The sequence below is a fragment of the Boleophthalmus pectinirostris genome, unplaced genomic scaffold, assembly GCF_026225935.1.
Source record: "Boleophthalmus pectinirostris isolate CB_2022bp ecotype Guang Dong unplaced genomic scaffold, ASM2622593v1 HiC_scaffold_2, whole genome shotgun sequence".
NCBI lineage: Eukaryota > Metazoa > Chordata > Actinopteri > Gobiiformes > Gobiidae > Boleophthalmus > Boleophthalmus pectinirostris.
In genome coordinates, this window is record NW_026571152.1 from 8,910,896 (window position 1) to 8,924,464 (window position 13,569).

The window sequence follows — 13,569 nt, forward strand, 5'->3', positions numbered from 1 at the left end:
TGGTTAGAAGAAAGATGTTTGTGTCTCAATGCTACATTAATGTAGGGTGAAAAATTCAAAACTGAGACACACCCGGGTTAGGATGGTTGGTTTAAACAAAACTGTGAAAACAGCACATAACATTGTCCATTCTCGACTCAGTTGTGGACTTGAACTCCTCCACTTGATCCAGGGACTCTCCACCCACCTGGAGAAGGCAAGCCACTTTTTTTTTGGTCGAGAACCATGGCCTCAGATTTGGAGAAGCTGATCTTCATCCCAGTTGCTTCACACTCGCCTGCAAACCGCCCCAGTGCAGGTTGCAGGTCCTGGTTCAATGGAGCCATCAGAACAACATCATCTGCAAACAGCAGGGATGAGATCCCCGAATCAGACCCCCTCTGAGCCCTGCACCTAGAAATTCTATCCATATAAACAATGAACAGAACCGGTGACAAAGGTCTGACTTACTGCCAGCAATGCGAACACAGCTCCTGTTCCAGTCATACAGGGACCGGACAGCCCTTCACAAAGTGCCCTGGACCCGATACTCCCAGAACACCCCCCACAGGACACCACGAGGGACACAGTCGAATGCCTTCTCCAGATCCACAAAGCACATGTGGACTGGTTGGGCAAACTCCCATGAACCTTCGAGCACCCGATGGAGAGTGTAGAGCTGGTCCAGTGTTCCACGGCCAGGACGAAAACCACACTGCTCCTCCTGAATCCGAGGTTCGACTATCGGCTGGATTCTCCTCTCCAGTACCCTGGAATAGACCTCACCGTGGAGGCTGAGGAGTGTTGCAGAGATGTCTCATCTACCCCCGTAGCCTTGCCACCGAGGAACTTGCCAACCACCTCAGTGACTTCAGTCATGGTGATGGATGAGTCCACCTCTGAGCCCTCAGCTTCTGCTTCCTCCTCGGAAGATGTAATGGTTTGTTGAGGAGATCCTCAAAGTATTCCTTCCATCGTCAACAGCTCTCGCTCTGCACTGTAAACAGTGTTGGTGAAGCACTGCTTTCTCCTCCTGACGCACCGGACGGTTTACCAGAGTCTGAGGCCGTTTGATAATCCTCCTCCATGGCCTCCCCAGACTCCTCCCAGCTCAGAGTTTTTGCCTCTGCGACAGAATGAGCTGTGCCACACTTGACCTGATTGGTACCTGTCAGCTGCCTCAGGAGTCCCATGAGCCAGCGAGGTGACGATCCCTACAGTCAGGTTCTGTGCAGGTGGACTAGGTTGTTGAGGCCTCTAACCTCAACTGCCACCGAGGCCTCTTTGCACCTGACCACTGTGAAACCCTCTGCTGGTGGTGTGTCTAGAGGAGGGCAGACCCAGGTCATCCTTTTGGACCCCAACCCCAGGCCTGGCTCCAGGGTGGGGCCCCGGCTGCGCCATACTGAGCGATGTCATGATCCTTGGTCTTAGACTGTTCATAGGGGTTCATGAACTGCTCCTAGTTTGACCCGTCACCTTGGACATGTTGCCATGGGAGACCCTACCAGGGGCATAATGCACCGTTTAACATAGCTCCTAGGATCATTCAGGTACTCCTCCACCACGGCAAGGTGGCAGTTCATGAGGGAGAGATTGGGGCATTTCTGGTATAAAGCTGGGACAAATCACTGGTTTTGGATAAATCTGTTAGGACAGGGGACATGACTGAAAACTGGGACTGGTCACCCTATGCTAATGCTAATTTTGAGCCATAATGAATATTAAAACAATGGGTAGTCTTTACTTTAATTCATTTGAATTTTAATAGGTTGTTTATTTAGTTTTATCTTAATAAAAGTGACTGTTAGCTTTAATATAGTAACAGTAAGCTTGGTAGTGTGCTGCGGCAAAGAGCCTATATTATGGAAGCTGCATCCAATTACCAGCATTGTGACTTTCCCTAAGCTCCTGTTTGTCCAAATGATGCAAAACCTGGCAAACGTCTTTGGAACTGTAAAAATGCTAATGTTATATCCAGTCATTTGAGAAGAGCTATGATAAATACCATGTTTGTGAGTTCACAGAGGAATAACTTTTTAGTTTTTTGACAGTATGTACTACACACAGTAATTACTATATCGATTTTATCGTTCAGTACAGGAAAGCTGGAACAATGTTTAGGGCTCAATATTTATCGTACGTAGAGTTTTTGAAAATGGGGAGATTGGAGTATTTTTGTTTGATTTGAGCTGTATCAGGTTTTGGAGAGCATATTGGACCTGGCAGTACTGTTCCTAGAGGAAAAGACATTCATATGAGCGATGGATCTGATAAAACTGAGTGGGCTGTGAGTATATGAGCAGAGAGAATTTGAGATTTGAGGCCAGAGACCCATTTGGCGGAGCAGAAGAGGAGCAGGAGCATGATGGATGTCTTCAGCCACACGTCACTTCCGTCAAAAAGTCCACACCTCATTTTGTCAAAAACACCTTCCTCTCCTTCAAAAACATTTGTTTTATTTGGTGACAAAGTTTTATGGCTCAACTCTATCACGTTTTTGCGAAATCTTGTTGCAGTAACAGTTTCATCAGTAATTCAATGGAAAGGAGCAATGACTGCAGCTGGGAATGTTCTGTCCATTTCAGACATAAATACTGAACTTTTCCTTTGTGTTACTGGAGAATTTCACACACCTCACAGATACTGCAACATGTTTTTTGTCTAATTCTTAAATTGGACAAAATACAGATTTAAAATTCCTTAATCAACACACAAACTAAAATACTTAAAAGATTTCACCAAATTTGCTGTCTCAGACCACCTCATTTTCTATACTTTCCTTACAGTCAGAGGATGAACGTGAAATCAGTGGCAATAAATGTGATAGATACACACACACACACACACACACACAAGAGGAACAACATCTAAACTTTGAAAGTTATTTTTCTCAGTTTAACTGACAGTGTGGATACTGTGTTTTTCTTTGTAGGACAGAATGGGTGGTAAAAGTATTCCTGAAAAAGTCCTGGGTGAAAAATCCATATTGTCATCAACATGCCCATTTTGGTTTCCAACTTTTTCAGTAGCATTTTCATCAACACCAGAAACACTTGAAACAGAATAATTATAGTTAAACCATCATATCATAAATAAACCAAAAACTGCACATGCAGTTTATAGTTAGTGTCAGGGATAGAACTAACTCAATTTCCATTCATTTCAACCTAAAATCTTCCCAAACAGTGCAAAAAACACGTGTGAGTGTGAGTTAACCTTGATTCAGTATATTTTCTTTCTGAATTTAACTATTTATGTAAAAAAAAATGTTACGCAAACAATACTATAACAGTTTTTGACATTTATACCTTTTCCAAGTTCACCCTCTGTACTTGGTTCAGATGATGCTCAAAGAAGTGGAGTTTGTTGTTCTCTGTGGACCTTTCCTCAAAAATGGTTTGAGATTGTGTCTTTAAAATGATTCAGTGGTATTTTTAAAGTGCTCTGTGGAGAGTTGTGCAACTGTTTTTGTATTAGCTTAAAGTTTGTAAAGAAACACGTGGACGACTGCTCTGTTTATGCGTCAGTGTGGGACTGAATAGAACTGTGGCTCTGCTTCAGGAACTCTGTTACACTCATTATCATTCTTAGATTTGAATAATTAAAATATTAATAATGATCCTCATCATCTTCTGAGGGAGGAGGAGGAGGGATATCAGGAGCCACAGGAGCCACAGGTCCCACCGTCAACCTTAGGAAGACCATGGAGGAGGAAGGCTGAGTGGATGAATGCATCTAAGCAGAAAGAGTGCACAGTGTTAAATGCCACTAGAACTTTTGACATGAATACCTCTCGCCAAGTACACCAACCTTGGCTTGCTTCAGATGTTTGTAGTATTTTTTTATTACAAAAAAATATTAAATAATTCTGCCACTATAGCCTCGATAACAAACTTTATGATCTTAAAATTAATTATGTATTATGATGCAGGTCTACAGTTAATATTCGAAGACTTCATAACGGTATAGTACAAGGGTCACCAAACTTTATTCTCTGAGGGCCACATTATCACTTCTGACTGTGATGGGGGCCAGGGTCAGGTCGGCTGTATAACAAAATTGTATGACGTGTTATTATTTGCCAAAGAGTAATAATAATTTTTTTTAAAAAAGGCCATGACAAGTTTTGAAGATTGCTTCACAGGGCCAGTTCAAGTGGTGGGGGGCAGAGGACTAGGTCAAAGGGGCACGGAGGGTCAGGAGGTGGCTGCGGGCCTTAGTTTGATGACCCCTGGTACAGTGGCTCTATGTTATGTTAAATTACTGTATACATATGTATCAAAATGATGAAAAAAGTTTGGATACTCCTGACCTAGTGACATAAGGACCATTGTTCTGTTGTCTGATCTTTTTGTAAACACAAGATGGCGCCATTAAGCCATGTTTTAAAGGAAACATTTTCTAGTGTGGGCTTATAATGATCATCTTATCTGCATTTTGGAAAAGCAATGTCATATGTGCCTAACAACAATTAGAACGAACGATTGTGCACATTTTAATTCTCCCAGGACATATTGCTAATTGCTTTAAAAAAAAAAAAAATTCCACACTTCAGCATTAAACTCATCCAGCTTCAAGTTACAGATCAGATCAGTGGAGAGGCGAATACACATAGTAAGAATGGATATTGATCAAGGCATTTTTAAAGCAATAAATCACAAGACAAGTCAATTGTGGGAGACCTACTGGAAAAGTTACATAGTGCATCTTTAAATGTGCAGCATCAGTTTTTTTTCCCGCTTGTGGACTAGAGGTAGCAGCAGTTCAGTTGAGTTCAATGTATCTAGTAGTGACAGTAGTAGTAGTAAACAGTGTTTGTAGTAGTAGTAGGCTAGTAGTAACAGTGGTAGTAGTATCAGTAACTGCAGTAGTGGGCCTAGTGCTTGTACCCTCAATAGTGGTGCTTCTGCTGCTGTGACCTAAATCTGTTAAATGCGAGTCTCGTGAGCAGATCCTCTTAATCCTGACATCACATCTGTAGCTCTACATCTGTGAGATCCCGGAACAGCTCTACGCACGTATCATTCAAAAACTGTTTACAGCAAAATGTCTGTACTAATTATTTACTCTACACAGCCTAATCTAAAGGCTACAACTTCCATATATTCCATTTAGAGATACTGAATGGACTGAAATCAATCTGTCAGTGGAATGGAGTGTGTCTGGAGCCAACCCGAGTTTAATCTCATTTTTACATTTTGTTGGAGTGTCCCTGATCTCCTCTCTCCTGGCCCAGTTCCTTCACACGGTCCTGTGCTGACGCCGCCCCCTCAGTACCTCAGATGCCGCTGTCAGTCACGGTGCGTGGGTTTGAGTAGGAGCGCGACGCACCGCTGGATTTTACGAGTCTCCGTTCGTTCACGCCCACTCCGCTCCAAAGGCCCACCCACCGGTCCCTGTTTCCCCACGAACCGACACCGCGGCCGGACACTATCCCCGCGTCTACCCGCTCTCTGTCACCCTGGTGTTTCGTCCACAAACCGCCGCTGCTTCGCTCTTTTCGCTTCATGCTTCAGCGCCGCAGGAGTTAACGCGCGCCGGATGCGCCTCGCTTCAGCGCGCCGCTCCACTTCGAAGATGGCGTCGGAGGGAGCCAGCGGAGAGGCTCCGGGACAGTCCCTTACCGCGGCCGTGCTGACCAGCGCCGACACGGTAAGAGCCCCGGTACCTCCAGAGCACACGGCTGTCTCAATGTTTACGACCAACGACAGACGCGGCGCGGAAAAACAGCTGCGCGTCTCAGAGCTCTAAAGAAAGGAGCGACAGCGTCAGAATCAGTGAGCACACACGGCTCATCGGAGCTCAGAGCCCGGGCTGAGTCTCTGAACGGACCCGGGTCTAGTATGGACCTGGATCCTGGTTCTGATTCGGTTCTTTTGTTTGTGTTTGCTTTTGACGCTCTTTACGCAGGGCTGTTACGTTACCGCATCAGAGAAGACCGCGTCATACACATTTATACACGGTCTACTCAGCTCTCAGTGGAAACACGACCCAGTTTATTCCTCATTTATTCCCGATTCATTCCTGATTTATTCCTGATTTAGTTTAATCTTGATTTGATCCTGGTTTGGCTCCAGATGTTGGTTTTGCTTTTGATAAACCTGTCTTTTGTTATTCTCCGTCTTCAGGTTTTGGATTTGCTGCTTTCTTTGAATAGCCTATCATATTTACGGGATCCCCAGTAACAGGTCCCTGGTTTAATCCTGGTTAAGGGCTGGATAAAACCTGGTTTAGTTGTTCTTTAGACCTTTTTATTACACTGTTATTAGTCGTTCTATAGCTCTGTTGCGTTCAGCTGGTTGGACTGGTCTTGCATTTGTGACCCACTTTCTAGAGAATTAAAGAAATAGGAACCCTTTATAAATAAAATCTCTGCTAGAAACCATAATCAGGGCTCCATTCCAACTAAGTCTTTTGTTATAGATTCTCTAAAGCTGCTCTTTTATTCTGTTAAACCCTGGCCTAAAAGTGGACAGGTGCAGGTCTACTTCCAGCTGTAAATGTCAAATAGTTGGCATTAAGGTTCATGTTTAATTCATCATCAGTACTGACAGTGTGCAGTCCAAACTCTTGTTCATTATGAGATGTTTTGCCGTATCACCCATCTCTGTCTGGACCTCAAAGATCCATCGATGGTCTGGCCGCCTTTATTCACACGTTTGACAAAGAGGAGCTGATGCGGTCCATGTTTTTCAAAGTGTCTGAAAGAGAGGTAGATAAAGAGAGAGAAGGAGATGAAGAAAGAGAGGGAGAGAGAGACTGAGAAAGACAGAGAGACGGAAAGAAAAACAGAGGGAGAGAGAAAGAGAAAGGGAGAGAGTGGGAGAGAGGGGTATTCAAGTCTGGAGCCCACGTGAGACATTTCTCTTGAACTCACTGTAAACAACAGACCAGTGAACCAATCTGAGCAAGTAAACAAGCTAGTCCTGGTTTGGGCCTGGTTTAGACCTAGTTTAGTCTCGGTTTAGTCCTGGTTTAGTTCAGTTTTAGAACTGCTTTATTCCTGGTTTGGACCTGGGTTAGTCCAGGTTTAGTCCTGATTTTGAACTGGTCTTGTCCTGATTTAGAATTGGTTTAGTTATGGTTTAGACCTGGTTTGGACCTAGCCTGATTCATCAGCCGGTTTGACTTCATGGAAACCGTCTGACCTTGCAGCATTAGGATTTGTTCGCCCGAATGTAGGTGGGTACTTTTTTTATTTAACCAATCTCTGCTGTTTGGTCGTGACATGGTTGCGGCATCTAATGCGCCGCTAATGGGGCTAACTGGTATATTGAGCTTTTCCCAAATCCCATAGGAAGAAGGACAATGTCTTTCCACTTGATAAAATTCACCAAACATTATCTTTGTTCCCCTGTAAATCCTCGATCTGGGGAATCGTTGCCAACACAGAATGTCTGTCTTCATCTACATCCATCTCAACTGCTTTGTTTACTGTTCTGCTGTACCACAAAAGGGACCCAGACAGGCGATTGAGTTTGTCGTCATAGCTTCACAGCTCTTCACTGATCGGCCAGTGCACTACAACTACAACTTCCAGGGTTCTTGCAAATCGCCTAATGTATTCCGATTCCTGACCTAGTCACTGGAAAGAAATGAAATTGAGCAGAGGCTCTAGGTGGTGCCAGTCTGCCTAGTTTGGACCTGGTTTAAACCAGAAGAAACTTGACCCCTCATTAGAGGAAGGCAAATAATGGTGCTTAATGAAATATTGGAGGATTGTCTTTTCACTCCTTTTAAACTTGGACGCCGGGTCTGTTTGGTCTGGAACTGCCGCTGGCCTTGGTTCTGTCCTGGTCCAGTCCTAATCTTGACTTGCTTCAGTAGGGGTGCGTGTTACTGCTATACATGCATTTCTCAATAATTTGATGAGCTTCAGATGATCAGGAATGTGCACAAATCTGCTGAAAATATCTTTGTTAAAGATGGGGTACCTGATTTTCAAACCATGAAAAATGAAGTGTGTATTTAAATCTATATAACTAGTCCCTATCTCTCACAGAGCTCTTGGCACAGCACTAGAATTCACATTATTTGACAGAAATGTGGAGCAGAGTGGACCACCGATGTGTACAGCCAATCAGCTGTCAGCACACAGCGTCAAATAATGACACATGACTCAAGTTCACAATGAATCAAATGTTTTCTAATTAAATGAAGACAGTGTGTACCTGTCTGATTTTTGCCACACAGTGCTGTTTTTACACTACACTTTCTGGGGCAAAACAGAGTTGACTAATTAATGAGAAAAATAGCATGGGTATTTCAGCTTTCAGGTTCAAATATTGGTCAGAAAGTGAATGGGCTGTACTATAAACCACTAAAGTGCAGAAACATTGCTTTTTACTGTTATTACAAGGTTGTCCTACAAGTTTGTATGTAATATGTAGTGAACTTTTTTTTTTTTAAATAATTGAAATAAATAATTTTTCAGTATCTCTCTCATGTCCCAGGTCTATGCCTGATCTTGTCTTGGTCTTGTCCTGGTCGACTTGTCTGGTTTAGTCTAGTCCTGCTTTAGTCCTAGTCTAGTTTTGGTCTAATCCTGGTCTAGTCCTGGTTTAGCCCTAGTCTAGTCTTGGTTTAGCTCTAGTCTAGTCCTGGTTTGAGTCCTGGTCTAGTCTTGGTTTAGCCCTACTCTAGTCCTGGTTTAGCCCTAGTCTAGTCCTGTTTTAGCTCTAGTCTAGTCCTGGTTTGAGTCCTGGTCTAGTCCTGGTTTAGCCCTACTCTAGTCCTGGTTTCGCCCTAGGTAAGTGCTGGTTTAGCTCTAGTCTAGTCCTGGTTTGAGCCCTGGTCTAGTCCTGGTTTAGCTCTGGTCTAGTCCTGGTTTAGCTCTAATCTAGTCCTGGATTAGCTCTAGTCTAGTCCTGGTTTAGCTCTAATCTAGTCCTGGATTAGCTCTAGTCTAGTCTTGGTTTAGCCCTAGTTTAGTCTTGGTTGAGCCCTACTCTTGTCCTGGTTGAACTCTAGTTTAGTCCTGGTTTAGCTCTAATCTAGTCCTGGTTGAGTTCTAGTTTAGTCCTGGTTTAGCCCTAGTTTAGTCCTGGGTTATTTCTGGTCTAACCCTGGTTTAGTCCTGGTCCGGTCCTGGTTTTCAGGAGTAGAGAAAGTGGGTTAGGACTCACTGGAGAAGGCTAAACGCAGCTCTGCTTTAAATAGAACAGTCCTCTGGTTCAGGCTTCAGTCAAACCTAAACAAACCACTGTTTAGATTCCACGTGTCTCCATTATCTTGTCTCTCAATATCGGGTTAATGATAATCGAGAAAATTACATTAAAAATGTGTTAATTATTATCATAATGAACATATTCTGCAACTAAAGCTTTAAACACGCTGCGTTTCTAGTGATTTTTGATTGTTTGATTTGTCTTTTTTTGCCCTGCATTTGAGGCACCATTGCTCTGAAAATTACTGTTAATACATTAATAAATAGCAGAATTAATTAAGAATTAGCCAAAGAAGGTATTAATTCTTCCCTAAACATAAAAATGGCAAAAAAAAATAAATACCCCCACTCTACACAATAAATATTTAGCCCCAAAATATATTGTTTCAGCTTTCATATTGAACCATAACTCGATATAGTCATTTCCTGGCAGGTCTACAGGGAATCAATGGGCCAGTATATACTATTAAGTTGTTTTGGATCAATATTGTTCTAAAATGAGGAAATTGTTAAATCATAATCTGTCTGTGTCACCTAGGACTGCAAAATTAACCATCATTTCATTCTTGTATTAGTTCGTTAGTTCATATTTCAGTCTTTTTGTCAATTCTTCTAGACACTTGTTTACATTGTGAACTTTGAACAGAATCTTTTTATTGATACTTTGCAGCGGCATCGCGCTGGGGGTGTTTCTTGTATCACTATGGTGGTATGATCTGCAGTTACCATGGAGACACTATGCACACATTAGCAAACACTGTCGAAAAGTTTTACGATAGTCTGAAAACTGAAGAAAAAAACAAAAACAAAATAAAAAAGGATGTAAACAGCATTTTCAGGAGGAGCTGAGGTGACTAAGACAAATCACCTCACCTGTAGCTGTTCCAAATAAGACAGTTTTTTCCGGGTCAGATTGTGTTAAAACAAAGCTCAGATTTAATACTAACGGCTGAATAATAGTTCTGTGTTGACTCAACTCTGTCGCTGTCACCATCGTTTTTGATTTATGGATCTGCAACAAGGTCTATGCTCCGCAAGGTAATTCACGGCCACAAAGCTAGGGGGCCAGGATTGTGTTCGTGTATACAAAATGAAGCAGGAGTGGAGTACTGGAAATGTTTGTAGAGTAGATGTAGACAGGACTAATCACAGCCCTTACAGGTCTGTGTCGCTCTTCTTTGCTGTCTGCGTCGATTCAACGCAAACGATTTGACGCACGATCATAAACTGAGCTTAACAGAGCTTCAGACTAGGGTTGTGTATTGCCTTGAGACTGACGATCCCACTGTTTCCCGCCACGCTTTATAGGTAGGGTGGCCGCCTTGACAACAGTTGCCCCCTCCTTTGACTACATCCCTCTGAACCACGTGAATCCTCACAAAACTACGGTCGTCGAGCCCTGGTCCTCACTTTCAACGGCATTGAATTCCCCCCAGTCATCACCTTGACTAACCAATTTTCTGTGAGAAACACTGAATACGATACATATCACATTACACACATTGCGATTCGATTTATCACAATATATCCCAATACTAAAACAATGGAAAAGATATTGTGATTTATCAATAATTACTTTTAATAATCCAGCCAACTACACTTTCAGGAGAACACAATTCTATGAAATATAAGTACATTTACAAGTACATTTTTAAAATCATGAGAACAGTTTCATTTTGTGGAAACTGTCTAACTTCTCAGCATTAGGATTTGTTCGCTCGATGGTAGGCAGGTTTTTTTTTTATTTAACCAGTTGCTGCTATTTAGTTGTGATGTATGTAATGCATCACTAACATGACTAACTGGTATATTAAGCTTTTCCCAAATCTTGTAGGAAGAAGGTCGATAACGTCTTTCCCCTTGATAAAATTCATCAAACATTCTCTTTGTTCTGGCTTTAAATCCTCAAATCTCAGGAATCATTGCCAACACAGAATGTCTGGCTTCGACCGTTTTGTTTACTGTTGTGCTGTGCCACAAAAGGGACCCAGTCATGGCTTCACAGCTCTTCGCTGATTGGCTGGTGCGTGGTCTACAACTTGCGCGGTTTTTGCAAACCGTCTAGTGTATTCTGATTCCTGACCTAGTCGCTGGAGAGAAATGAAATTGAGCAGAGGCACAAGGTGGTGCCAGCCTGGCTATCATGATATATCCCTGAATACATTTTTTCTTACAACCCTACTTCAGACAGAGCAGTGCCTCCAGTTAGCATCAGACCCCCAATGAATGTTGATGATATCAGCTGTAAAGTGTCATAACATAACATAAACTGCAACTCTAATCGAAGCGTTTTTCAGAAAAATGGCAGGTCAGTATTTTTCCCCAATCCCTCAGCCTTACTGTCCAGCCTGTATTATGTGGTGCATTCATCATCGGACTGCACTGCTGTGGTCCAGGTTATCTTTGTTTTTGTATCTGTCAAATCAACCAAAATAAACAAATGAATGATTAACAGCCAGAGACTGTAAATAGTGGATATCATGTTAACGATTGAAAAGCCTCCAGGCCCAACCTAATGCAGTCTGCACACTGAAAAATCCAGGTTAAAAATAACACCAGTGGAGTTGTTTTTAGCAGGTTCACAGACAGAGGGTGGACAATACAGTAGTGGACAACCATCACACATATCTGTACTTGAACTTGAATCAAAACTACCAATAAAGAATCAAAAAGAAAACTGAGCTCACACACGTTCCTATTAAATTGTTGGGTGCAAAATGCTAGCCTGATTCACCAGCCGGTTTTACTTTGTTTCACTTTACTTCACTTCGTAGAAACCGTCTGACCACACTGCCTTAGATTTCATTTGCTTGACGGTAGGTGGGCACTTTTTATCATTTAACCAATCACTGCTATTTGGTTGTGACGTATGTAATGCGCCGCTAATGGGAATAACTGGTATATTAAGCTTTTCCTAAATCCCGTAGGAAGAAGGGCCATAACGTCTTTCCCCTTGATGAAATTCACCAAACATTCTCTTTATTCCAACTTTAAATCCTCGATCTCCGGAGTCGTTGACAACACTGAGTATGTGACTCTTCGTTGATTGGCCGGTGCCAGAACTCGCACTTTGGGGGGGGTTTGTGAACCGTCTGTTGTATTCTGATTCCTGACCTAGTCGCTGGAGAGAAATGAAATTGAGTGGGGGCACTAGGTGGCTACAAAATGCCAGGATGTCAGGTAACCAAGAAAACCAAGCAATGGTCAGGCAATTTTCTGGCTTTATTCACACACACAACTTCCCTGCGTATTACTGGGAAATTACCTTGGAAATTGCCAAATCAAAAATACAGGGAAATCATTTCTGGTTTTGTTCACATATGAATCTGACTTAGCATAATGCAGGATAATTCCCAAGTCAGGATGTGTGTGTGAACACGGCTTAAGTTTGTGAATAGTTTGGTCTATTACAGAACTAATTTAAGACCACTTATTAAAATATTACTGAAAATACTACATTTTAAAGTTGAAAATTACAATATATTATCTAAAACTTTATTGAGGATCAAGGCTTTTCCTTTGTATGTAATACTATAATATTAGTCTCAACTGTAATTAGAGATTTTGTTTTTTTCATGGCCGAAAATGCTCTGCGGATATTTTTGTACCAATGAATTTTTTTGTTAACACCACAAACCTATAAAAGAGCTGTGTACTCACTCTTTGTACAATTACCTCACACTGTTAAAGTGTTAAAATAAGGCTTTGTGTGTACTCTTTACACAGAAGGTCAGCCAAAACTATATGCTGGAGATTTAAAGCCGATATCTGACACTCTGAAAAATGCAAATATTAGCCCAATATATATTGGCCAAGCGATATATCGGACTATCACTAATTGCACTATTAATTTAAAACAAGACAGTCTTTTAATCGGGGCTATTTAACGCTAACTCCAAAGTCTCCAAACCAGATACTTTTACTGACTGTTTAATAGACCTCTCATTAAAAAGACACAAGCCGAGCACTGATGATGACAAATGACTGAATCTTGATGCAGGACAAAGTTGATATTCCTCGTGGCCTCAGAGCTCCACATTACTCAGCCAGCTTCCCTCTTCCCAGACACTTCCCTGTCCGGGCAGTGGGGCTATTGGCTTTAGATCTGAATGTGTCCTGACTCAGCAATGAACAACTGTGGTACCTGTGTCCTTGGAAATAAAACACCAAGAACTCTTCTAATAACTAACTGTTCTTTCAGTTCAGGTGAATATTCTGAATTCAAAACCATATCCACTTTATGTATACAGCACATGTTGTTAAAAAACAAAACAAACAAAAAGCAACTGTTCATGTGTTAATGCTTAATTTGATATTACAGCAATAAAACTAGTAAAATCAAATGATAACAAAATGTAAAACCAATACATACTATTACTACTACTATTACTACTACTTCTACTACTAGTATTACTACAACA

General features: G+C 41.9%; 1 protein-coding gene across 1 annotated transcript in view; it reads left to right on the plus strand.

The window, feature by feature from the left end:
* The first annotated feature begins 5,416 nt into the window (after window positions 1-5,416).
* Window positions 5,417-13,569, plus strand: part of cttnbp2 (cortactin binding protein 2) — an 83,630-nt gene continuing 75,477 nt past the window's right edge. Inside the window, exon 1 of the mRNA XM_055155826.1 lies at window positions 5,417-5,634. Coding sequence (XP_055011801.1) covers window positions 5,524-5,634 — 111 coding nt within the window. The 5' untranslated portion in view covers window positions 5,417-5,523. The remainder of the gene's footprint in view (window positions 5,635-13,569) is intronic.